This window comes from Anser brachyrhynchus, assembly GCF_964034855.1.
Source record: "Anser brachyrhynchus genome assembly, chromosome: 1".
NCBI classification, from domain to species: Eukaryota; Metazoa; Chordata; class Aves; order Anseriformes; family Anatidae; genus Anser; species Anser brachyrhynchus.
The window spans coordinates 47,736,345-47,762,298 of record NC_137694.1 but is presented as its reverse complement, the minus strand read 5'-3'; the positions used below and the strand labels follow the sequence as shown (position 1 = coordinate 47,762,298).

General features: G+C 40.7%; 2 protein-coding genes across 14 annotated transcripts in view; one reads left to right on the top strand and one right to left on the bottom strand.

Moving 5' to 3' along the window:
- Nucleotides 1-3,129, bottom strand: part of LOC308188444 (uncharacterized protein C3orf20-like) — a 44,204-nt gene extending 41,075 nt beyond the window's left edge. For all 13 annotated transcript variants that reach the window (XR_013945507.1, XR_013945508.1, XR_013945509.1 and 10 more), the window contains exon 1: nucleotides 739-3,129. Coding sequence is in view for 1 of the 13 variants with exons in the window: in XM_080577448.1 (XP_080433574.1) it covers nucleotides 739-767 (29 nt within the window). In the remaining 12 variants the exon portion in view is untranslated. The remainder of the gene's footprint in view (nucleotides 1-738) is intronic.
- Nucleotides 3,130-3,415: 286 nt separating this feature from the next.
- Nucleotides 3,416-22,217, top strand: METAP2 (methionyl aminopeptidase 2). Its single transcript, XM_080577446.1, has 11 exons — nucleotides 3,416-3,761; nucleotides 4,320-4,421; nucleotides 7,635-7,700; nucleotides 8,041-8,143; nucleotides 14,813-14,974; nucleotides 16,672-16,853; nucleotides 16,934-17,028; nucleotides 17,116-17,212; nucleotides 17,672-17,775; nucleotides 20,066-20,181; nucleotides 21,415-22,217. Exons 1-11 carry the CDS (start codon nucleotides 3,593-3,595, stop codon nucleotides 21,665-21,667), a joined length of 1,449 nt encoding a protein of 482 aa, XP_080433572.1. The 5' UTR covers nucleotides 3,416-3,592; the 3' UTR covers nucleotides 21,668-22,217.
- The last annotated feature ends 3,737 nt before the right edge of the window (nucleotides 22,218-25,954 follow it).

Below are 25,954 nucleotides of genomic sequence, written 5' to 3'. Positions count from 1 at the left end.
AAACTGATGGAAAAAATGGAAATCACCATGGGATGCGAAAGAACTCCGCAGCAAACAGTGTTAAATGGGAATTACTCATCTGCTTTTGCCACATTTAACTTTGATTGAGATACTTCATCTAGGTTTTTAGAGAAGGAGTGGTTTCAGGAGTAAGGATGCCCTTTATCCTGCTCGTGCTAAGGAAAACACTGGTGACAGCTGTCATTCCCACAGTAAATGCTACGAATGACGGCAGAGGAAGTACAACTGCCTTCAGCAACTGGTGAGGAGGGAGTAGTTTGCCTTCTAGAGTTTACAAGGTTTTTTGCTCTCATTCAAGAAACATTTTTCTTTGCTTTCATCCAGCCTTTAGGCCTGATATTAAACCCTGAGTCAGAAAGATTGTCCCATTGACTTCAGTGCATTTTTAGAGTTGAGTAAGGGCTATGAGTTTTCGCCCTAAGCTAGGAAGAAGAGTATTAAAGTGTTGTAAACACATAAATAATGGCTGTAGCCCCAGAAATACAAACAGAAAAACAAACATCACTTCCCTGTGTTCCAGCTCTTCTCGGGATTGATGCAGGCCACTTACTGCCTAAATCCTCCTGCCTCCCTCTCCTTCCAGGATGAACCTGCAGCTGTCAGAGACAACCAACTCCCCCACTCTATTCCATGCCATTTCTTGACACACACATACTACAGCGTGGAAAAAACAACAACAACAACAACAAATAAACAACAAAGGAACACATAACGTACTCCGAAAGAAGCCTTTTCCTGAAGATCATAACTTCTTTTGCTAGGAAAATGGTGCAATGGGAGCTGCTTCCCTGGCAGAAAAGGAATAGGAGGTGAGCCTCTGTGTTGCCGTTCAGGACAGTGTTTCAACTCCTGCTGCTTAGTTACCACAGGTTTTGGACTGCACTCAGCCCTTCCCTTGATTCCCCAGCCACTGCCTGCCTGCCTGGCTAAAAAATAAAAATAAAATAAAAATGAATAGCTACTGTGAGAAAACAAAACAAAACCAAAAAAAAAATCAGCATCTTTCTCCAGCCAAAAATAGTTTCCATGCACCTCCTCTGGCCTACTACATGTCTGATATTGTCTTCCTATCATGCTGGCTGGTATAGAATGAAACTGGAAAATGTAGCATTCATTAATATAAAGCATATTAAGTGCTAGAATCAGCTGACTGGCAGTAATGGAAGCAGAAAAATTTCTGAAGTGGTAAGGGCATGCTACAAGATATGGTGCTCTCCCCTGGCTTCTAAGAGACCAGGTTCTCTTAGGAGCAGCCAGGTGGGGGATATGTTGTCCAGTTGTCAGTCTGTCCTTGCTAATGCTCACTTTGTTAATGCAGCCAGTCCAACTTCAAATTGCTTTTTTTTCATACAGCATTCCCATTTTTGCACATTGGTTGTTGTGCAATTATCCTGCTGGCTATCTGTACTCTCTGGTACAGAGAGCACAGCGCTAACTCTGGGACTGGACACAGCGTAGCCTGAAAGGTGTTTTACTTTGCTCCGTCCGACATGCCCTCTTCTGTGCAGGCCTAATGCACACAGTGGAGTGCTCCTGGGTCCAGCCACAGCGCTCGGTGCATGCAGTCGAGCTGCAGAGGGACACCACGAATCCTGCCGCTCACACAAACTGCAGCCAGCAGCCAACTGCACCCGCATGACTACAGCACAAGCCATCCCTCGCTCCGCTGGGGTATCGCAGTGATTATGAACGGTGCTGGAGTCACTCTGGGGAGGAGTGAAACAACCCCCTGGGAAACCTGGCTCCATCAATTCAGCTGATCACACTAAAAAAAAAAATGTTGTGCTTGTTGCCCCAGGGCTTTAATGAACCTTTTTCCTCTGATGTCCTTACTTCCGGACACCACGTCTATAGCTTCTGCGTGAGACGTGCTCACACCTTTTTCTACCTCTGGTCAGCATTCTACTGAATTCCCTGGGATTCTGTAGACTTTGTGACCACTTTTATCTGTGACTTCAGTTCTATAATCAACAAAATCCATGGCCTGGTGACCCTTCTGTTTTGGCAAGTACCAGAGCAAACGGAGCAGGGACACGGACTATCCTCTCTTTCCAGCTGACAGGAGCACCAAAGGGGATATAGCAAGCGGTAAGAGGAACAGCCTGGTACATATGAGACTGTTTCAGCCCTCTCGGTGAAGAGCCTTTTCCTAATACCCAATCCAAGCCTCGATGGCTCTCTTCGTCAGCCTCAGGCCACGTTAAATCTGACTGGAGCGTGGACAACAGAACAGCAAAACAGCAGCAAAGTGTTAGATAACTTTTAAGTAACTCCCTGTGCCCAGCTGCATGCATCCACATTTGAGTGCTCTCACAAGCAAAAGCAGCAGAGAACATGCTGCTGTGACCCCTGAACAGCCCAGGATGGAGCTCCTCTGGTCAGCACTGGAGCTTTAGCTTCATCTTTGGAAGCAGTGAGGGAAATGTGGAGGCAAACAGCCGGTCACAGCGAGGCCGAGGGGGGAGAATCTGTGCCTCAGCAAGGCGCTACCGCTATTCCCAAGCACAGACCTGGATGCAAAAGCCTTTTAAACCCCATCTGTGCAGGATAAGGCTCATTTATGACCTTTATGTGTTATAAATTATCGTGACACTATGTTATACTACCCACTATAAATACAGCTAAAGCAACAGTTGTTAAAATATACTAGTAAGGAAGAAAAAAGAACTGTATTTTTGGCGAGAGTGGTTGTATCAGTAGAAAACCTGTCAGAAGTTTAGGAATTATGCTGATTTAATGAGCCGTTAGTGAATGCTGGTAACATGGGTATTTTTCCTTGGTTTTATAGCATCTTAGGTCCTGCTGGATATGGGTCAAAGCAGTGCCCTTTACTGTGTATTTGAAGTTTCCTTGTTTTGATTCATGGGATTTGGAACAAGCTTATTTATTTATTTATTTTATTTTTATTTATTTATTTTTATTTTCCGTGCAAGTTCCCTCTCATGTGGCATAGTTAGTATGTTTGGACTTTTTCGAGCATAGTGTCTATAAACACTGTAAAACCTCTCGCTGCAGATGTTCCTATTGAAGAAGGCCAGCCCTGCTTTCAGCGCTTTAGTTTTCCTTTTTTTTATTGCATTTCCCGAGGAGATACGTGCCGAGGGGGACCGGGTAACGCTCTGCTGCTGGCTCTCAGCCTGCGCTTCTGGAACCTTCCCTCCCGGCAGCGGCCGGCTCGTCACCTAACTCCACTCCCGAACCAAACGCAGTTATGTGCACACACCTCGCGCCCCCCGCGGATTTAACTGCAGCCCCCCCGAGAAGGCCGGGAGGCCAAGAGGGGCCCTGCGGGCCCGCGGGCCCCCAGACCCGTGGGGCCGCCCGCGGCTGCCTCACGCCGGAGGAACCGAGGGCGGTGCGCGGGGAGGAAGAAGATGAGGAGGAAGAGGAGGAGGAAGAGGAGGAGGAAGAGCACGTGCAGGCCGCCGCCTCCTCCTCCTCCTCTTCCTCCCGGCCTCCCGGCGGCGGCCTCCAGCCTTCCCGGCGTGCGCCGCGCCCGCCATAGAGCGGAGGCCCGGCCCCGCCGCTGGGCGCTCGCAGCGCGTGCGGGAGGCGGTGCGGCCGCGGCGAGATGGCGGCCGTGGGGCAGGCGGCCGAGGCGGAGAAGCACCTCAACGGCGAGCTGCCGCCGGAGCCCGACGACAAGGAGGGCGCGGAGGGCGGCGCGGCGGGGCTCGGCGCGGAGGATGGCGCCAGGAAGAAGCGCAAGAAGAAGAAGAAGGGCAGAGCGGGGCCCGCGGGTAGGGGGCGGCGCGCGGAGCCACGGCTGGCGGCCTCGCACGGGGCGGCGGCGGCGGGCGGGGGTCGGGGGGGCACCGGCCCGGTGTGAGCCGAGGGGGAGCCGCAGGGCCAGGGCAGGTGCCGGCGGAGGGGGGAGCCCCGCTGCCCTCTGCGTCGCCCTCCCGGCTCCCCGCGAGCTGCGGCGGCTCCGGGTGAGGGAGCCGCGGCCCGGGGTTGTGTTAGCAGGCCGGCAGGTCGCCGTGGTCGGGCGTTTGTAAGCCTCACGCCCGTTTTATCTCGCAAAAGCAGGCTGGGGCAAGCGTTAAGCTCTGGCAGGAAAAAGTAAGAAGTGTTTGGGTAAGGTGCCCTTCATGCACGAGTTTCAGTAACAGTCCTTGTCAGGCCCTGCGATCTCACACGCTGGATCTGCTTTAAAAAAATAAGTTGCTATGTCCTGGTATCCATAGGGTATCCATAGGACGAGTACAGCACAGTATTCTAGAAAATATTTGGGGACTATCGCCTTCTGACATAGAGCTGTAATTGTACCATAAGCCATCTTTTAATTTTACAAACAGGACAAGAAACGGATAAAGAAGTGGAAGGTGCCCTCGATGATGTAGCAAAACAATTGGATAAGCAAACACTGGAGGACAAAGACAAAGATGATGATGATGAAGGCAAGTGTAACTTTTTTTTTCATGTGACGCTTCCAGTTTCAGCCTTTTCCTGGACTTCCATTTTAACAAATCTACAGAGGTCTGTGTTTTTGTTTGGGAAAAATGAGGTGCAGCTATATATACGCTTCTTAATTTTCTTGCAACAATTTAGCTGCCATGCATGCATGTACATTTAAGTGATCGCAATATACGTTTAAGTGATCACAAGCGTTGTTAAAGCATCTTGTTTTCAAGGATCTTATTATCACAGAGAAACATTAAGATAAGGCAAACTATAAATTGCTCTTATTTGCATTACCATGGGCAACATAAAGTTATGTTCCAAAATTATCTCTCTTAGTCTTGATTTAGAACAAAAAATAGAAAATTGCAAGGGAGCACTTTAATATCTTAGAGTCTTTACCAGTGACTTCACACATTGTCCGTAATCCTGATTTTTTCATTAGGACTGAACTGGGGAGAGATTAATGCACAGGCAAGGCGTACACCGTGCGTGTTGCCAGTGCTACACTGGTGATGTTCTAAACAAATAACTGAAGTGTCTGATATTGAAATCCAGGCTGGATGCATGTGGCTGTGGGAATATCAGATAATAAAAAATGCTGTATTTTCTTCATTTTGATGGGTGGTGTTAAATAGAAATGGACTTTTAAGAAAATACATTTCTCAAGTTATTCATTTAGTTTCCTTCTTGTGGATCAGCATTAAAAGTTGTCTCAGCACCCTAAAATGTTCCATATCATGCTCAGAAATCTAATTAGTAGATTGTTGGTGGGATTCAGCATTCCAGAGTTTAACTGAATAAAGCAGGTGCAGAAACTTTTTTTGAGAGAAGTAAGTGTTGGCATTTATAAAATTTTGAATATTCTGAACATATTAAACTATATATAGCGTTCAATTTTATATAACTAATTTTGCTGAGAAGTATATTCTGATGGATTATTTCTTTCATGCTATATTTCAGGTTACAGAAATGAAAGATAATACGATACGTGCTTTGCTATAATACTCAAGTAGGCAGTATTGAGGAAGATAGTGAAAATTTCATCCAATGAAAAGAATTCTTAGATTGTATTTCATCTACTAATAACAATATTTCCCTGAGATGTAGCTGTAACAATACTAATGTTCTTTTAACAAATGATATTATTTTCTTTATGCTTTCTACAGTATTATCAATTAGTATTACAGTATTAGAAAGTATTTAAAAACTGCAAATATAAAGTGATGCTATCACTGAAATAATAATTTCCTATTTTTCACATATTAGTCTTGGATATATTTTTAGAGAAAGAACAATATTTCTTAAGGGGGGGAAAAATGCTTCCCCCCCCCCTCTTTTTTTTTTTTTGAAGACAACTGCATGTTCTTGCCTGTACTGGTAATCACAACTTGACATCTTAATAGTGTAGTTGTAGTAATAGCGTAGTTGTAGAGGTGTTCCTGAAGACATTAGACCAAAACCAATAAAATAACCACCCTCTTTAAAAGAAAAAAAATCCATAACTGAGTGGCCTCAGAAATAAGCCTATGTGCTTTTTGAAATCTGTGAGCAATTAGGAAGTGCTTTTCAGATTTCTGTTGCAGTGAATAGATAACATTTATGCATAGTGGTAGAGTAAGTTATTAAATATCTATACCACAATAGCATAAGGATGGGCTTCAGTTTCACAATGATCTTAAATTGCTTTTCTGGTGAAGATTTTTTTTTCAATACCAGCTAAACAACCTGAAGACAAACAGGGTATTAGTCAGATGCGGTAGTTATGTTTCTGGCAGCACAGTTATTCTGCAGCAATCTTCAAGGACGTGAAAGCATAGGCCCAGTCAGTTTTGCTTGCAAATAACAGATTCATGTGCAGTGGTGTATGAAAAAGCCATGATAAGCAAACAGCAACAGTGATAACATTTAAGAAAGAAATGTTTTATTTTGTTTGTGCAGTTTAGGCCTGAGGATCAAAAAAAAAAAAATTCACTGATTAAACTAGAGTCACATCTAATTCGTTTCTTGGTTTGAGCACAGCTCAAGGTCGAAAGAAATGTGGCAAATGTACCACATTATAAACAAATAACATATGCACTGTTAAGTATTGTCAGCTGCATATGAAATGCTGCTTAATGGAGAATCTGTTAGGCTGGACTGCGTTGTAGTCATAAAGTATTCATGCTTTCAATTTTTTTTAACTTTCAAAGTAAAAAAAAAAATTATTTGATGATAAAATAGGCTGAGGGTAGACACGTTTTTTGAGATTTTCCCCATCTGCAGGATTACAGCAGTCACTACCACATAAATATTTGGGTGACACTGACTATCACGGGAGGCTTGACATCTAGTGACTGGGACAGCTGGTCAGTTTTGTTTTTTAATAAACGAGCAAATGCAAGTTTCTGTATAAGTGCATTAAAAATAGTAACATTTTGAATTGATTGACTCCAGAAGGTCTTTCAATTTTACTTTTCCCTTTAAATAAAAGTAAATGTTCTCAATGTCAATGACTACCACTTAACCGTTTTGGAATAAACTTGTGGGTAGGTCCAGAATGTTTAGTTAGATACCATCACGTTAGATAAGTACTTCCTCGTGTATGAAGTAACTAAGCATCAGATGTAGCAAATGTGAGGTCCGCAGGGTCATTGTTAACTCCCAAATGCGAATGTGATATGTTTTGACTGAGTCTTGGTGCTTGCATGCACAATCAGTGCTTTCAGCTCGGTGCTGGTTGTGACTTTTCCTGTTATCTCAAGACTGAATTCTTTCTGACCCAGGAGTTGTCATCTGTACTTGTTACTGCTTTTTTGTTTTGTTGTACGCTAAGTTCCTTTAGCTGAAGCATCAGAAGATGTGTTTGAAGCGTTGGTCCCTAGCTCTTTGTTAGCTGTTGTGTCTAAAATAGTTCTCTCTGATGCCCTCCCCAACCCAGACATCTTTTTGGGTGAATTGAGAATAGCAGTATTTGAAGTAAGACTTTGAGAACTCTTCCCATGATTGGCGGTATGTTCAAGTTGTCAACTTTTGGAAGTATTTTCTTACATTTGTGCTTAGTGTAGGGACTGAAAATGCTAATGGTTTGGTGGCAGCTTCCAGATATTTTTAATCTGTTAAATTTATCTGTGAAATAAATGTTCCCAGACTGCCGAGATGATTTTGCATGCCATTCAAAATTGTTTGGTTCTTTAAAGCTGTTTGATGTTCATCACTTTGTTTCTCTGTAGATGGAGAGGGTGAAGGAGATGGAGCAACAGGGAAAAAGAAGAAGAAGAAGAAAAAGAAGAAAGGACGTAGGTATCAAGCACAAAAATAAATATAGACTTTGCATAAATTTTTGGTTAAGCCTGTGTAAGTGCTGTGCTTGACAGTGAAACAAATTTTGGAATGTGGTTTGGGTCTGTAGACTGTTTGGCTGAGTTCTCTTCTTTCTGATATTCCTGAATGCCACCTTGAGCATTGGCTAAATAAAGTCATATGAGGGCATCGTAATGGGATGTCTTCTGGGTAGAAGCCCAAATTCTAGAAAGGAGATCTTAAATAACTCGTGTTTTTTAACTTTCAAGGTTGAAATAAGATACTTAGGCTTTCCAGTGTACTGTGTGTAAAACTTCTAAAAATTGTACTCAACAGCTAAGGTCCAGACGGATCCACCTTCTATTCCAATATGTGAGCTATTTCCCAGCAACGTATACCCAAAGGGAGAAGAATGTGAATATCCACCAACGCAAGATGGGTGAGTACTTTAAGTGTAAAAAGTAAATACTGTCATCTAGATGTGCTGAATTGCAAACGTTTAACGTGGAACTAAATGAACAAATTTAAAATTGAGTTGTAATGCGCCTTTTTTTTTTTTTTAATTGGATCATCTAACAACTTACAGAATGGAGGTCTTCAGACCAGAAAGTTCTTCCATCCCTGCCCTTTTAATTGAAGTAGGGCCTTTATGAGCAGAATTGCCATGAAGCAGGGAACCTTAAGACCAGGGGACCAACAGGATGTCTGTAGACGGCTTGCAAGAAAAATGTAGTATAAAGTAGAGTTGTGAGAAGGTTTGAAACTTAGCAAGATGAGAGATAGTTATGCAGCAGTTTTGGGGGAGAGTTTCTCACATTGCGTGCCAGAAATAAGTTCATATTTTAGTAACTCCTGTAGTTTGTTTTCTTGTAGAGTCAAAAGTACTAACTGAACTGTAGAATATGATTTTAACTGCTTTTCTTCATAGTATATTAACTCTTTTCACCAGTAGCAAAGGCTTCAGGTGAAAGTTTCTGAACACAAATAGTTTTGCAAGAGACTTTTCTAAGGGTAGAGGTTGGAGAGAGCTTTTGATCATAAAATAACTGCATCTTTCTAGTCTATCCCTAGTATGACAGATATGCTTAGTTTTTTTTCTTCATTTCTTTTTTCCCCCTCTCCCCTGTTATTGAAGAAATAAAAGGGAGAACTCCAGAGGGAGAAGAAACTGTATAGAGAGTCTTAGGTGGCAGTTGTGGAGTGTGAATAAATCTGTTGTTAACTGACTAGGAGAATGGCTAAATTTTTTTGATTTTTTTTTTTTTAGCTAAATAATGCTTCCAATCCTGGGGGATTCAGGAAAAGTGAATAATAAAGATGGACTCTTGGCAGGTACTAAGTGATGTGTCAGGCGATAAACTGCCAGGAAAATACTCTTATATTGTTAGAATTAATGAAATTAATTTATATTAATAGCTATAAACAAAAAATAAACTTTATGGGTTTTTTTGCTTTATAAGTCAGTGCTTAAGAAGGAAGTCTTGTTTCAATGATTTGATCCAACTCAAAGTCAAGTCCCTAGTTAACAGGATTCTTCCTACCAGTTTTCCTTTTTTTTCCCCTGATTAAATGAATTTATGGGACATGTTTTGTGGCTATTTGAAATAAATAAAAATGAAGTGTTCCACATCATGTTAAAGAAATAAAAGGAATGTAACAAAATACTCCTTTTTATAAAACCACCAGATCATCTGTATGGATGTCTAAGTAGTCCAACGCTTAATAGTTTTCTTCCTAGTTGTGAACTTTTACTGAGTTGTTTGTTTTTTTTTTTAATTTATTGTTTTTATTATTATTAGTCTTGCTTTCCACACATCAAATTGCTAACTTTAGGTTTGGTGTAGAAGGGAGTTTCAATGGTTGTGGGATGATCAGTAAAAACACTTTTCAAACGGCTGTTTTTCATATGCATTTCCAGCTCTGGTTTGCACAAACAGGCAGCTGAAAGTAGTTCCTACACTCATCCCTCTCATGTGTAGAACTCTCTTGTCTTTGCTGTGCGCTACAAAGAGGGAAGATCTGTATGTGGTGCCCTGTAGTCATTTCCTTGGCCTCTATAGCTTCCATTTTTAAGCTCTTAAAGGTGGTAACAGATACACAGCAGTGAATTTGCATGCTGTCAGCTCACTGTTCCCCTGCGGACTTCTATTCTTATGTCGCTAATTAGCATTTTGTCATTAATATAATTTATTCCTTATGATTGTTTCCTCCATGTATAGACCTCTTACACTTTATTTTCAAAAATGGGAGGGGGAAAAATGTTCTTAAAATGTAACAATATTTTTCACTGAAACTGTTGGAATGAGCGAAGGAGAAGATGATTTATAACAAATAGTTTGTCCTAAGTTTTCATCTGGCTGTTTGATTGAGATAGTGAAAACTAATAATTGTAGTCCCAAACTGGATCTGTGGTTAAACTAAAGAGGAAAAGGTAGCCTAATAAGTTTGTCCACTGTTGTTTTTTTTCTCTGTAGAGACATGTCAGTCACGGAGTAGGAGAAAGTTTAGTGAGAGTTGAATTTAAAAGCCTAAGTGGCATTTTCTGCACTTTGCTTGTCTTTGTATGAATACGTAGGTATTATAACCTGCCCTGTCTTTTACATTTCATAGTGGCACGGGAATAATGTGCAATTTCGCTAAACAAGCAATACCTTCTAGTAGTGTACTGGAATGGAGATCTGCATCCTTAAATTTTAACAGGGTGCTACTGTTGCCTTATGCTTTGTTAGGAAATAGAATATACAAAGCAGCTTGAGCAAGCTTCCTGACTTTTCCTATGGAAAGTGTTGTGGAAGGTCATTTTTTATTTGTATGGAGGGTGGGGGAAGGCAATCAGCTTGAAATGCATGAAAATCTGAATGAAAACACCAAATAAGATTTTACAAACTTCCTAGGAGACTTCGGATCAAAACTCTGGAAATGCAAGTACAAATGGGAGGGCAGTAGTTAAACAATGCTTTCCAAAATACAAATGTTATTTTTCAATGAGTGTTTTTTTCAAAAAGTAATTTGAAACAGTTATTTAAAGCCATTGCCCATTTTTTTATAGAGAGTATGCAATGTAGTTCAGAGTCCAGTACATCCTATAAATTGTGTTCAGGTACTCACAGATTATATGGCTTCACTTTCAAGAAATTAAAACATCTTTTTGAGGAAGCCTTTTCTTCTCTCTAATGACTCCAATTTGATCACAGGGTATGTTCATATTTATTTATAAATGACTGCCTTTGTATGCGCGGTATTCGCGTGCTGATGATAGGGCTTTCACAGGATAGTCCTGAAGGGCTGATCCAGGAATGACTCTTTCATGCCTAAGAGTCGAGTGTTTGTCTGTGTGTGCATATGTCACATTCAGAAGGGCATCGTGTAAGTACTTATGGAAATTGGATTATAAACATTGCAAGCATGTTCATAGCTCTTTAACAAACGACATACGATTTTGACACCTCGGTTACTTAGCCAGCTATTGAAGATTACATGTTTAGCTCTGGGTTGGCTACTGTTCATTTGAAAGAAGCTTTTCTAGCAGGATATAAGTAGAGCATCTTTTCTGTACTGAAAACGTTCTTTTTCTGAGAGTGAAAGAAGAATATATTCTTCTAAGGAACCTGAATTAGGTTCTTTATATAATTTGCTTAAATGTGCTTAGTTTCATTCCTAATGTAAATATTAAAATCTTAACGGTGCTACTTCAGCATTTCCTAGCATAAGCAGTTACTTAAATTAGTGGCTGACATAAGCACTAAAATATTTCCCATTCTGAATAATATTTTTTTTATATTGGTGTGGCATCTTTGTGCCGCTTCTGCTATTCATGCTGAGGTCAGCCAGGTTTTGTCTTTGATTTCAAAAAAGGTCTGTACTTCTACTCTTAACTCTTCATGTCACGTACTTCCTGAAGTTACCTCTCATCAACCTAGAATTCTGGATTTTGTGCGGGAAGTTGAACTAAAAATGGGTATCGTTCAATTTTCAGGGGAAACAGTAGCAGAGAATCAATTTTTATATAGGCAACAGACGAAGAGCTTTGATGTTTTTATATCTCAGATATTGAGTTCTATTTGAAGGCTTGCATTTTTGTTAAAGATGCCTGAATTGAAATGACTACATGAAGGGCAGGAAAGCTGTAAGCAGTTTTTCATGATTTGGTAAAGCTGGTATAAGAAATTCTTGTCCCTCCTTGTTTGTTTCTGTCTATATGCTATTATCTGGGTTAAAATCATTTGGGGGAATCCTTTTGTAGGATTAGTATCTTTGATCACTAAAATCTGCTTTACAGCACAATCCTATAAAAAGTTGTACTAGTGAAAACTGGGGACTGAACTAGAGTGAAAGGTAGGAACAGCTTGGAGCAGGAGGTGAACTTCTTAAGCTGATTTATGTGGTAGCCAGCACATTAGGAAACTCCTCAGAAAAGCTTGTTATCTACTCCTGTACCTGTTAGCTGTTGGGATATTTGATGTGAGACCTTTGTCTGTTCAACTGATCTTTATTTGTTGTTTTATGCTTTCCTATCACCTTCGCATGTCCTGAAGTGCTTTGGCCCGAGCAGGATTTCTAGTAGCCTCCTTTCCTAAGCTCCCAGTGGCAGTTTGGCAGCAAAATACGTTGGGTCTGATAAAATACTTGTAACTGCAAAGGTTACTTTGTCCCCTAGTTGTCTCGCACAAAGTGACTGTCCACTGAAATGGAGTATGATAGGGTGAGAACGGTTTCCTGCCAGTTTGCTGGAGTTTGCACTGAAGGCCACGACTGTTGGCAGGGCAGCTGCCCAGGCTGGCAGCAAGCTCTTGCTACCGGAGGGTGTTCCCTGCTGGAATCTGGGGCAGCTGGAAAGGCCCCTTGGGTCCATCTCCCTATCATTTGTCTGCAGTGTGCCTTTTCTATCTCGTGTGACATGACTAGTGTGCTGGCTGTAGCCCAGTTTCGAAGAGCAGCGAGCAGACTCAGGTGTTGCAGCCTGTTGCTTGTTTTGGTGGAATTTATCAGTTTTAAGGCAAGTTCTGTGAGTTAAGAGCAATACTTGCGGTGCTCGCTTGAGCAAGAAGACTGCTCAGAACAGTGACTGTGGAATTTCTCCCCTTGCGCTGCTCTTGCTTTATCTGAAAAGGAGCAGGAAGTTTAAGGGAGACAAGCAAAAGTGTCTCAAAATATTTGGATTCTCTGCTCAGAATAAGAAGAAATTTGTGGAAGAGCCTATTGTCCTTCTTTGTTTATAACTCTTCCTTAGAATTGCAGGCCTTGTAATACCATATAAATACTCCATTTAAAATGCAGCAAAATTGCAGGGCATAGTCACAGAATCACAGAACATCCTGAGTTGGAAGGGACCCACAAGGACCATCGAGTCCAACTCCTGGCTCCACACAGGACCACCCAAAAAGCAGACCATGTGTCTGAGAGCATTGTCCAAATGCTTCTTGAACTCCACAAATGTCAGTGCAGTCCGTGGGGCTGCTCTCCAGCCTCTCATCCCCCCCTATGTATGTATATCCAGGGTTGCCCCTTCCCAGGTGCATAATCCAGCACTTGCTCTAGTTAAACTTCATGTAGTTGGTGATCACCCAGCCCTCAAATTTGTTGAGATCTCTCTGTGGCCTCTGCCCTGAAAGGAGTCAGCAGCTCCTCCCAATTTACTGTCATCCACAGACTTGCTTAGTCTTGCATGTAAGTCATTGATGAGAACACAGCAGAGAGCTGGCCCTGAAATGGAGCTCTGTGGAGGAACCCCACTAGTGACTGGCTGCCAGGCTGATACAACCCCATTTACTGTAACTCTTTGAGTCTCTTTGCTCACTCGTACCTGTTCTTTGGCTGTGAAGAAAACTCTGACAGTGGAGCTGAATTAAATATCTGTGAAACAGATAAGTTGCTACACTTCTGGGTTTCAAAAAGTAATCCTTTAACTCTGCATATTCAATTGCTTGGAATCAGCCCACTTCATATAAAGGTAAAAGTTGATTTCGCATTTCAGAAGCTTTCGCATAGTTCAGCATCTTTGGCCTATCTTGTCCTTCATTGCTTTTCCTTTATGACTTACCTACGAGGATGTGCAGATGCTTATTGTTTTTAGTAGTACTCCTCCTGCAAAAGGTGTACAAAGGTCTTTGAGTCATCGTTAGGGATTTCTTTGTCATTACAGGGCTTCAGCTTCACTATTTGAAGGTTATCTCTATTTCATAGTCAGAGAAGTAGTCCTTTAATTAGGTTCTGACAGCTGATAGAGTGCTTAAATTACTTTATTTTTTCCTCTTGGAACTGTAATTATATGGTCTCTTGCAGAATAAAAAAAAATACTCAGAACTAATCTTATATTTAGTGTTGTGTTCAAAATTATTCTTGTATTTGTTCTGTGAACCTATCAAAGAGACCAAGTTCCAGGATAATGGTATTTTCCCGTAACAAACGTTAATTCACAGTCCAGCAAATCCAGAAAGTAGCTTCCTGGCAGGTGTCACCGTTACTATGCACTGCATGAAGTATAGTTACATAAATATTCTGAGCTTGGGCAAAAATATTGCTGAAACTGCAGGCTTTTAAATTTTGAAGGAGCTTATTGTCTGCGTCCGTGACAGTTTCTGGGCAAGTAGCTTCTGTGCCAAGATTCTTCTCCGAGCACTGCTAGAATGAAAGCAAAATCATTCAAGTAAGAAACCTCTTGCCTGAGCAGAGCGTGTTGCAGTGAGTTGTACTGCTAAACTCAAGGTACAATTGAGCGTGTTGGTATGAATTTTATAGGCCTGTTCCGTCTCCTTGAAGAGCAGCATGCATCGTTCAAAAATACTGGTTTGGGGAAGGTTGGAAGGTAAGGCTTTCAAAAATGAAAAGGGAGTAATTTGGTTCGCAGTATAACTGAGTTAAACTTACATGTATGCATAACTAATTTTTCTGGCTGCAGGGTTAATACCTTTGACAGGTGCCAGTATGTGGTGCTGATTAATTTTTATAGGCTTCCTTTATTCTGAAAAATGTATAAATGGTGATGTCTTCTATTGAGCTAGAATGTAGGCCTGACTGGTTAATAAACACTTTGCAGTTTAGACAGAAATAATAACTTCTACTGTGGTTATAGTTGCAATAACTTTTCATGACATGCTTTATTTTGAAGGCGAACTGCAGCTTGGAGAATAACCAGTGAAGAAAAGAAAGCACTAGACCAAGCCAGTGAGGAAATCTGGAATGATTTTCGGGAGGCTGCAGAGGCACACAGACAAGTGAGGAAATACGTTATGAGCTGGATAAAACCTGGAATGACGATGATAGAAATCTGGTGAGGACATAGATCTTCTCAAAGACTTCTGCTACTGATTTTTCTTCTTTCTCCATCGTGGGGAGGGATTTAGTTTCAATCTTTTGTGCTTAATTGACTGTGTCATGAGTGTTGTAGACGTTTCAGTTTGAAGTATGCAAACAGTATCCCTGGTTATTTCAAGTTTCCTCTTATAGCAGGTTCATAGCTTATGCAGCTTTACAGGGCCTGAGATCCTACTGAATGCCAAACAGCTTTCATTTATGCTCAGTTACTTTGAGCTTGATTTTACTGTTCTCTGCCCTTGCTACTTGTGCATGCAAGTTCTGCAGCAGTGTAGAGATGCAGCGATAGCGGTGGCTTTTCTCATTTTGCCAGAATTTTAAGTGAAATGTTATCTGGATAAGCATTGCCCAAGTGCAGTCTGTGGCTAGGTGTTGGGGAAGAGGTAAAGAAACTGCACAGGTATATGTGCAGTCCAGGGCAGGGGGATTTCATCTATATTTCATCTTCCCTGACTAATGTTTCTGGAGGAACACAGAAACACTACTTGTGTTATTGTCAGTTGGTAAGAAATAACTGAACAAATTGGTTAAAGTAAACATGAGTTTGGTTAAGGTAAAGCTTAGAGAAATAATATGCCTGGATGGATTCTCTTGACTCTTCCAACTATTCCTTTCTCTATCATTCAGTTTATCTGGAGTGAATGTCTTCTGTCTGAGTATTACACAAATCCAGGACGGTTTAGCTTCCAAATACAGGTGCTTTCAGCCTGATACAGCAGAGGACTGTGCTCACAGGAAAGATAGTAAGAAAGCTTATCAGAGCTGAGCCCCAAGATAACTCTGTGAGGGGTAGCGGAAGGAAATAATGTGCCATCAGGGAAAGCGAAAGACAGACAGCTGCCTTAGTAATCGGTACTCTGGCTGAAACAAATCTGTCATGTTGAGTACGTAGTTTGACTGTTTTAGTTATAAGCAATAATTTTCTCAAAACATGACTTTTCTTCCTAGAATACTTAAGGCTGCGGGGACTTGCCTATTAAAATAAGCTCTTTTCTTTTTCCAGACTGCTCTGAGTGAATAGCTCTCTTAAATGAAATCAGAATATGCCGCACTGATGCGAGTTGCAGTTTGCATCATTCACAGTGACTGTAGGGGTATGCACTGATGGACAGCCATCTGTAGCCTTCCAGTGGCCAAAAACTTGAGAGTAGACAAAAACCAAGGACACATGCTAGTCTTGGAAGGTTTTATTTTTATTGCAGTTATTCCTTAATGTTAAATAAATATACAGTCCTTCTTTAATTGGATTTTTTAATGAATGAGAAGACTATATTATTGTTGTTTTAAGTTACCAGGATATAACTTTAAGGAAAAAAAGTAGGGCATTCAGTTTGGGCAAACTTTATTAGTGTTACTCTGGAAGAACAGGGTAAATGTAGCTTATAAGAGATGCATCTTTTCAATTTAGATTAAAAACAGTAGTGAAGTGCTTGATGTTTCTACTCCAAAAAGAGTAGAAAAAGCAACAGAGTTGGAGATGATTGTGGTTATGTTTTCCAGTCTAGGGTCTCTTTCTAATTAGCATAGAAGTACTTTAAGATTTCAAATGAAGACTATTTTTCTGAGGTTTTGTTCTTGCTTTAATTTATTTGAAGTTATCATAAGAAATAATGACACATCTTTTTTTTCTTCTCCTTCTCTTCTGCCCTTTAGTGAAAAACTTGAAGACTGCTCACGTAAGCTGATAAAGGAAAATGGATTAAATGCAGGCCTTGCATTTCCTACTGGGTGCTCTCTGAACAATTGTGCTGCCCACTACACTCCCAATGCTGGAGATCCAACAGTGCTGCAGTACGATGATATTTGCAAAATAGATTTTGGGACACATATTAGTGGTTAGTTTTTCATTTGAATTACATTTTTGAAAACATTTTTCAATGCAGAAACTGTGAAACTAATTAACTTCTGATTTCAGGTCGTATTATTGACTGTGCTTTTACAGTCACATTCAATCCAAAATATGACAGACTATTACAAGCTGTAAAGGATGCCACTAATACTGGAATAAAGGTATGATCATTAAGCAAATTGTCTACCGAGTCTTTTACAGTGAGCTTTGCAAATATTTTTCCACTTATATTTGTACTTCATTTCCAGTGTGCGGGAATAGACGTACGTCTCTGTGATGTGGGGGAGGCCATACAAGAAGTTATGGAGTCCTACGAAGTTGAAATTGATGGCAAAACATACCAAGGCAGGTTCTTTTCTTACACTGATTTGTTTGTATCATAGTGAAAAGACTTCTTTACTAGAAGCATGGTATGTGTAACTTGCATAAATACATGTTTCTCTCGGGTTTGTTGGACTTTGAAGGAATGTTCTTTGCTTGTCCTTCCAAGTACTGTATCTTTAGTAGATAAGATGAAGGATAAGAAACTGTTTCAAAATATAGAAATAATGTGATACCTTCTGTCCGGCTTATTAATAACTTTTCTTATTGAAGTCACTAGTCTTTAATAATAGTTTTCTGTGCTGTAATCAGTCTTACCTGGCTGGAATTCGTGCAAGATGTATGGATAGTTTTGTGTTTAGTTTCTGTGCAATATGGTGGGGCACTGCTGTAGTTTTAATATGGACTAATAAATCAAATTGCATTGAAGGGTTTAGCATTTGTTAGGAAGCTGCCTGTAATGCTAATATTTTCCTTCAAAAGTGAAACCAATTCGTAATTTGAACGGGCACTCAATTGGGCCATACAGGATACATGCTGGGAAAACCGTGCCCATTGTGAAAGGAGGAGAAGCCACAAGAATGGAGGTAAGTAGAGTTCGTAAATTTTTTTGTGAAGTTTCCCAACTGTCATTTCAAGAATAAGTATTTCCTGTGTGGTCCTAATGTGTCATATTTGTGTTCCTGGTGGTTGATAGCTGTAGAGGAAAACTCCAAATTTGTAGTGTTCCTGTAATGGAGTGATAGCTTTTGTGACTGTGTTTTTAATTTTTTAATAGACACCGAGAAACGATCTGAACAGCCTTAGTGCTTATGGAAACTTGTGCATGTTTATTTCTGTGTGTATGTGTTAGTCGGAATGTTGCGCTTAGGAGCAGGGATAAGGACAGGAACACGGACTGGGGTGAGCGGAAGGGACCAGAGGCTGCACGGAAAATATTTGGACTTGCTGGTCACTCACTTTTTCCTTGTCTGCTCTGTAAAAAAAAAAGACAAAATAACAATTTCCACTTGCTAGGTAATTCGTGGGAAATATTTCTGCAGTGTTGTAAGTATAGATGACTTTTCAAATACAGCTAGATATGATACCTGTCTTGAAAAGCTTCCAGTATATTTTTCTTTGCAGATGTGAAATAGCTGAGCATATTTTGGTTAACGCGAGAGGTTAGGTGAAAGGTGTTGTTCGAATGGTGTTTTGGATCGAGGAAGAGGAATTGTACACGATGCAGCAAGCTATACCAATTAAAAAGACAGTAGTAAGATGCATAATTTCAGATTTATCCACTGTTTTGATGTAAGCTTGTGTTCTAACAAGATGAGAAAGCTGATTTAAAAGATTGGTAATGCAATAAGAAGCTTTTAATTTAATTCTAAGCCTGACCTCTGATAAGCAGTGATCACTAGTAAGCCTATCAGTAAACAAGACTTGTAAGAGCCAAATAGGAGCAAGTATGGGCTGGACAGCATTGTTTTTTGAGATAGGCTTGCTCTCATTACCCAAAGGTTCTATCATTTTTTTTAATGTTGTGAGCAGAAAAATTTATCTTTAGCTGTCATCTTGTTTCTAGGACTGTGCAGAAAGGGTAAAGAGTACTGGGAAGGCAAGGAGGAAAAAGCCCTTGTTTGTATCATGCTCTCCTTGTTTTGGCTTTATGAATGGCTAGGTCTTGCATATCATCATCCGTCATCAGTATATCAGTAATATAAAACTTGTGTTCTTTAAGAAAATCTTACTTAAAGATTTCAGAGCTTTAAGGCTGCTTTAATTGCATATCCAGACACTGGGGAGAAGACGTTTTTTAATTTCTTCAGCTTATGGAGGTTACTTAGGACACAGTCTGACACCACTAAAGACAGTGAGTTTTGCCAGTGAAGAATGTGGAGCGTAGCCAGGCTCTTACTGTACTGTGCTAAGTATAGTATCAAACTGCAACCCAGTCAGGTTTTTTGTGAGAGAGAGGAATACAGCCTCTGACAGGCTTTATTCTGAAAAAGTGGGTGTGATTTTTTTTTGGTGACATTTTGAGTAGGTTGTCTTTGTTTTTATTAGATCAGTTGAGTATTCAGTGACATCTTTAAGAGTTTTTATTTCATTTGAAGCCTGTGTTTATTCTTTTTCATATGGCTTCTTATTTTCAAAGTAGTCTGATATATTGGGGAAAAAAAAATCCAGTTGTTTGATGCCCTATCCTGTTTGTGTCCGTTTCACAGTCCTGCAAATAAGGATATGTGAATGCACTTGGCATAAAGGAGTTTATGTAAAGGCATTTCAGCATGTTCTTGGCTAGAATTTTGATAATGCCCTTGCAGATGTAGATCACCTTCATTTGTTGAAGAAATTCATCTTGTGGAATGGAATTGAGCAGGTTAAGGGTTTATACTAGCAGCTGCTACCAGAAAATTCTCGCAGAAATTGGGCAGAAAGTTCCTCAGTGCAGTAAGTCTTTGTAATCAACTTCTATTTGCTATGTCTAAACTATACGTTTCTTAGGACTGCTATCTGAATAGCAAAAGAGAATTGCTCCCACTCAGCAAATGTTTTGCAGCAGAGTGTAGTTTCATAGCTATGGTACATGCTTCAACAACATTTTAGCTGCAATGACTTCACAAATTGTGACTAGAAACATGCTGATATCTATGGCTTGAAACAAATAAGATGGTATTAATAAAAAATGGCTGATTATTTGGAGGGGTCTGTAAATTTACCATGTGAAATCTCCTTATTGATTTTTTTTCTTCTGAATTGGTTTGGTGATTGAGTCTATTTGCATTTAATTACTTGTATTCGTAGATTGTTATACTGAGATGGTTATATCAGAATGGCCTGGTGTCGCTTATTTTCATATTATAACACGTTCCTTTTTTTCTCCTTTCTTAGGAGGGTGAAGTATATGCTATAGAAACCTTTGGTAGCACAGGAAAAGGTGTTGTTCATGATGACATGGAGTGTTCTCATTATATGAAGAACTTTGATGTTGGGCACGTGCCAATAAGGTTGGATTTTTTTTTTTTGTTGCTGCTGTTCAGTATATTGCGCCACTGTTGCCACCCTCTTTGGGTTCAGATTTGATAAGATACAGTTTCTTCACTAATTCATAATGCTTTCAAAGGATTCAAAGGGTATTGTTGGCAATGTTCTTGTTATGAAATGTGTTCTGAAACAAGCACCTGAGCTCAGATCGTAAATCTGGAACAACACGGAACTATTCTATCATACCTGAAAATGGAGAAGACGCCTGATCTTCAGGCATTTTGGTCATTATAATAATGTATAGACCTTGTTGGTGTATCGGTCTATATAAAATGTATAGACAAAAAAAATCTTTATTATGGTTTTGTGCCATAATCTTTGTCTTAGTGTTGTTCCCAGAATATATTGAGCTATTCAGGTCACTTCTTTTGTTTGTGTAGGTATTTTGTGGTTTTTAAATTTCAGCCTTGGTATATTGCTATAAAATGAAATGGCACATTGTTTTCCAGTTTTCACTGAAAACGTGTTTTAGCATTTCTAGGACTGTGACATTTTCTGAACTGAAGACTGTTATGGTTAGAAACATAGCAGGCTGAGATGCTATTCCAGATACTTCTGTCTCCATAGAACAATCTAATAATATGAAAAAAGAGGGGGGTGGGAATATACTGAACATAGTGGTTGGAAAAGGAACCACTGATACTTGGACACGAGTTTATTCCTTAGTCTATCTATAAATGTCTAATGTTGACATTCATGTATTGTAAGAAATATGAATGAAAAACTTACCAAGTATTTGACTTCAAAAGGAAAACTTGGGAATTTTAAACCACTGAGCTTACTACCAAATCAGTTCAGAATATTAACCACCTCAGAATTCTGCTTTTCTCTTTAAAAAAACAAAACAACAAAGACATCCTTTAATATTTAAGAGACTAATTCCTGTCATTGCGTTTCGTCTTGCCTGGGTAGTTAGATGGCGATATGTTCACAATGAAACTTCCTCTGTTTGGTATGGTTGGCCAGTGTGCTTGGCAGCATTCAGGCTTGTTTTGAAGGATGTCTTTTCTCAGTAGGAAAATGCATTTTCTTTTGTGAACAGAGTATCTGGTGTAGAAAAACATCCCAGGACTGTGCAGTCCTAACACACTTTGGAACCTGAACTATTTTTTAATCAGTGTTTTTTATTTCTGTGGTGAATGCTTGTTGGTGATGCCTCTTTCTTCTCAGACATGTTCTTCTTTGTTTCCCCCTAGGCTTCCAAGAGCGAAACACTTGCTAAATGTTATCAATGAAAACTTTGGTACTCTTGCCTTCTGCCGCAGATGGCTAGATCGCCTGGGAGAGAGCAAATACCTAATGGCACTGAAGAACCTGTGCGACTTGGGTATAGTGGATCCATATCCTCCCCTATGCGACATCAAAGGCTCGTACACAGCACAGTTTGAGCACACTATACTGTTGCGCCCAACATGCAAAGAGGTTGTCAGCCGAGGAGATGACTACTAAACTCAAAGCCACCTCAGCACCTTTATACACTAGGCTTTGTTGGAACATATTATACCAGAATTAATTTGCAACACATTGTCTGTTTTAACAGTGGACTGATGTAATACTTTCCATATTTGGAAAGGAAGTAATTTAATTAAAGGCAAGTCTTCTAATGTAACTAACCAAGGAAAAAGCTTTCAGGCCTTTAGAAATATTTCAAAAGTTACTTATTTTTTCTGTTCAGGGAAATATGTGCTATAAAGCTCAATTTTTAGTTTGGAATGAGTTATACATTTTGTTTTGAACATTTATGATAAAAGATGCTTTTCAAATATTTATATTACCATATTCCTACTTGAATGCTTTGAATGACTACACCTGATTTCTGCGCCTAAGTCCTCTATGATATTGCCTTTTAAACTTCCTGGAATCCATTTTGTAAAAAAAAAAAAAAAAAATAAAGACAAATTTTCAGATCTAAAAATATATATACTTTTTAGAAGTCTGGTTATGATTCTGGTCAGGAGTCTGCTGGGAAACTGCTCTATTAAATATTTTACAAACTTGATTTGCCATTTTTTTGTCTCAAAACTGGAACTCTCTTGTCTTGAAACTGAAACTCTTAGCCTTAATTTAAAGTTTTGCATTTTAACGTTGTATTCAGTTTGTGGCAAGGTTTTGGTAGCAGGGGGGCTGCAGGGGTGGCCTCTTTGAGAAGAGTTCAGGAGCTGCCCCATCGTGGTTAGAGCTGGTTCCAACCTGCATGGAAAGGGGACCCCCCAGTGGCCAAAGATGAGCTAATGGGTGATTCTGGTTGTGCCTCCGTGCTATTTAAGAAAGGCTTTAAAAAAAAACAAACCAAAACACTGCTGTACCAGTCTGCAGCAGCTGGGAGAGAAGAGAAAGAACATCAGAGACAACCCCGCAGACGCCAAGGTCAGTGAAGGAGAGGAGGTGCTCCAGGTGCTGGTGCAGCCCATGGAGAGGACTGTGCTGATGCAGGCTGTCCCCGAGCAGCGCATGGAGGACCACAGTGGGTCAGATAACAACGCTGCAGCCCATGGAGGACGCCACGTTGGAACAGGTGGATCTGGCCCATGGAGAGCCCACACAGGAGCAGGCTTCTGGCAGAAACTGCAGCCCATAGAAAGCCCACATGGGAGTGGGTTTCATGGCAGGAACTATGGCCTAGGGGGACCTGTGCTGGAGCAGCTGTGAAGAACTACAGCCTATGAAGCCCGCTGCTGGAGCAGTTTGTGAAGGACAGAACCCCACATGGAGCAGGGCAAGAAGGAGCGGCAGAGATGAGGTGTTACGAGCTGACTGCAACATCAATTCTTCATCCCTCTGTGCTGCTCAGGGAGGGAGGAGGCAAAAGAATTGGGATTGAAGTTGAGCCTGGGGATGAGGTGGTTTTAGTTTGCTTGTAGTTCTTACTCTCCTACTCTGTTACTGGGCAATAAATTAATTTAATCTTCCCTAAGACAAGTCTGTTTTGCCTGTGAGTATAACTTGAGAGAGAGCCTCTTGTCTGTCACAACTACAAGTTGTTTCATGGTGTTTTCCTCTGCCTTGCTGAGGAAAGGCAGATTGGCTTGGTGGGTACCTGGTGGCTGCCCAAGGTCAGCGCACCACAATTGTTTGAGTAGTATTGTCTGTGCTGGGATTCAGGGCAATAAGTTACCACCTCATTCCAGGACAGAACGTGACAACTGAAGTAGAGATGTGTGATACAATTTGGTTTTGAGTGTGCCAGTCTTCAGTTTTGACTTCCTCTGTGTTGGAACGTGCCTGCATTCTGTGGTCTCTGCTGCTGTTACCAGCAATGTGCGATTTCTTGCTGAAGTCTACCTGTGAGTACTCGTTTCTAGCCTGTTATATCCTTTGTCACGGGCTTGCCCTTTTGCGTGGAGTGAAATTGGCTTTGATGTGGTTCCCTGTCTCCTTAAAGTACACATTAGATTGGATGAGTTGTGGGGAAAATGAAGATGTTCCTTTTTTTTTTTCCCTGACTGTTGGAAGATATTTCGTACCGCAAACTGATCGGAATAATTCATGGTTTCCTTGCCATGAGAGGTCATTATCTGTTTGCTGGTGAGTCTCATTTGCAAACCTGAATTAAATCCCATGGCCCTTCAGGCCTAGATCGCAGTATGTCTTCCAGTGCTGTATATTCACCTTTATATTGAAATTTTACATAGTTACTGGTAACAAAAATAAGAGTTGCTTTAATAGGTCAGTAGTAGTGCCTTAAGCTTAACTGCTTAGGAAACAGGGAGACTTCACCTGCTCCTTTGTAGTGACAGCCTGTGTCTATTTACAAAGTTCATATTATTTTAGAAATAGCATTTCTGTCCCCCGTTACATTTTGGTAAAAGCTGCAGTTATCTTTTAAAGCCACAGTATGGGAGCTGAAGTTCAGTGTCAGGTACTGTCTACTGTTTAAACGTAGTAGATGTGTTTTTTCCTCTGTATATTGTTTAAACTATAGTGCTTGTAAAAACGGATGTAATAGGATACTGAAATTTGTATTTGTTGTTGCCATGTGGGAGTATTGGCATCTCAGCAATGCCTTTAAAGTAATCTGAGCAGCTGTGTGGGCACGTCTCTCAACTTCCCAGCACACACCAGCAAGTGCCTGTGCGCGTACATCACAGAGTAAAAACTGGCATTTGAAAGGGTTGCTGGATATGGTGGCTGATGCTATTTTTATTTATGCTAACAGGGCCGCGCTGCTGCTGCGCTTTTTGACTCCATCCAAACAGCTTCTGCTAGAATTCAGTTTCCAGCTCACTCACCCTATTTTTGTAACAAGCGTGGTTACTGCAGATACTGCTAAAAACAAGGGAGCCAAGCCCACCTCAGTTCTCAGCCACTACTTCCAGACTTCTCGCTAGTCTGTTAGCAGTTCATTGACATTTGTTCCTACAGTTTAAAGCTTTTTTTTTTTAATTTTCATGAAGAACACTTGGTACTGCAGCTCAGAGATGTGTTTTCCTCCCTTTGTCTCTTCTTTTCCCAGAACATAACAGGAAGATCCAGACTAGCAGAATTACTTGGAATGGTGGGTCTAGGCTTGTAACTTTTTGATGTACTTACTGTTTCCTAATCCACACATGGAAGTAAATATCATATGTAACCAATCCTAGCGGAAATGGCTTGCATCTGTTGCACCCTGCCTTAGAAGAATACATGAGGATTATTTGTTTCCATTAACTGTAATTGAGTTTGTCTGGATGCACGCTTCCTGTGCTGGTCCCCATTCTGCATTTACATGCCAGAGGTGAAAGCAAGCTCTATTTTCATCTCCTTGCACCACATACAAAAAATATTCCTCTATGCTTTCACGATCCTCAGGCTGCCTTTTCCTATTGCTGGAAGTAATCACAAAGTCCTGGCCGTGCTGTCTGATAACTGGACACTACTGTCTTTGTCACTTGATGAAACCAGAAGTTTATCAAAGACTTTCGAGTCAGATACTGAAGTCTGGCTTCCTGAAGTATCCAGAAGATTGGCATCATCACAAAGCTTCTCAAGTTTGTGCAGCACCAGAAATGGCAATAGTTTGTGTGCAGAGCACATTTATTACAAGTGTCGAAGCAGCGGGTTCATTGCTTTTCATGCAGGTTTTGTGAGACAGATATGTCATTAGGGAATATAATTTAACCTCATGTGGTCTGTTTTGTTTTGATGAAGGCATGGCCCAAGATTTTTCCAACCAGGAGATTAATTTTAGACTCAACACATATGCATCTCTTGTTGGGGGTGGGGGGGTGGGGGGGTGTTGGCTGGTTGGCTTTTTCCTTCCTGCTTTTTGATCGTCTGTTTGAATACTTTCAGCCAAATAAGTCTCCTGTTACCTTTATGCAGTCTTGTGCTAGTTTTCTGACTGTACAATAACCAAGCTGCTTTGCCTTGTGTTCAACTGCCTTAACAGCACTGCAACGTACTCGGTGTGGGCAGCAGTTGCTGCCAGCCTGAGGCAGCCTTTACCAGTTTTTGACACTGTTGAAGCCTGTCCTCTCTACCTGTGCAAAAGGAGCACGGTGAGACGGAAGCTTTTGACTGCAGTTTGCAAAAGCAAAGTGAACTTGGCTTTGACTCATCAGAGCTCTCCATAAAATACTTGAATGAAGGAAGGCAGAACATAAGCAGCTAGATTTAGATCGTGCTTAAGCTTTACTCTAGGTAAAGGCTTAAAGAAAAGAACCAAGCTGCTGTTGCACACTTAATTAGGATAAGCAGAAGGCAAAGAAAGTTTGAGATCTAAGGTGATTATGTGCTTGCTAAAATATAGCACCATCC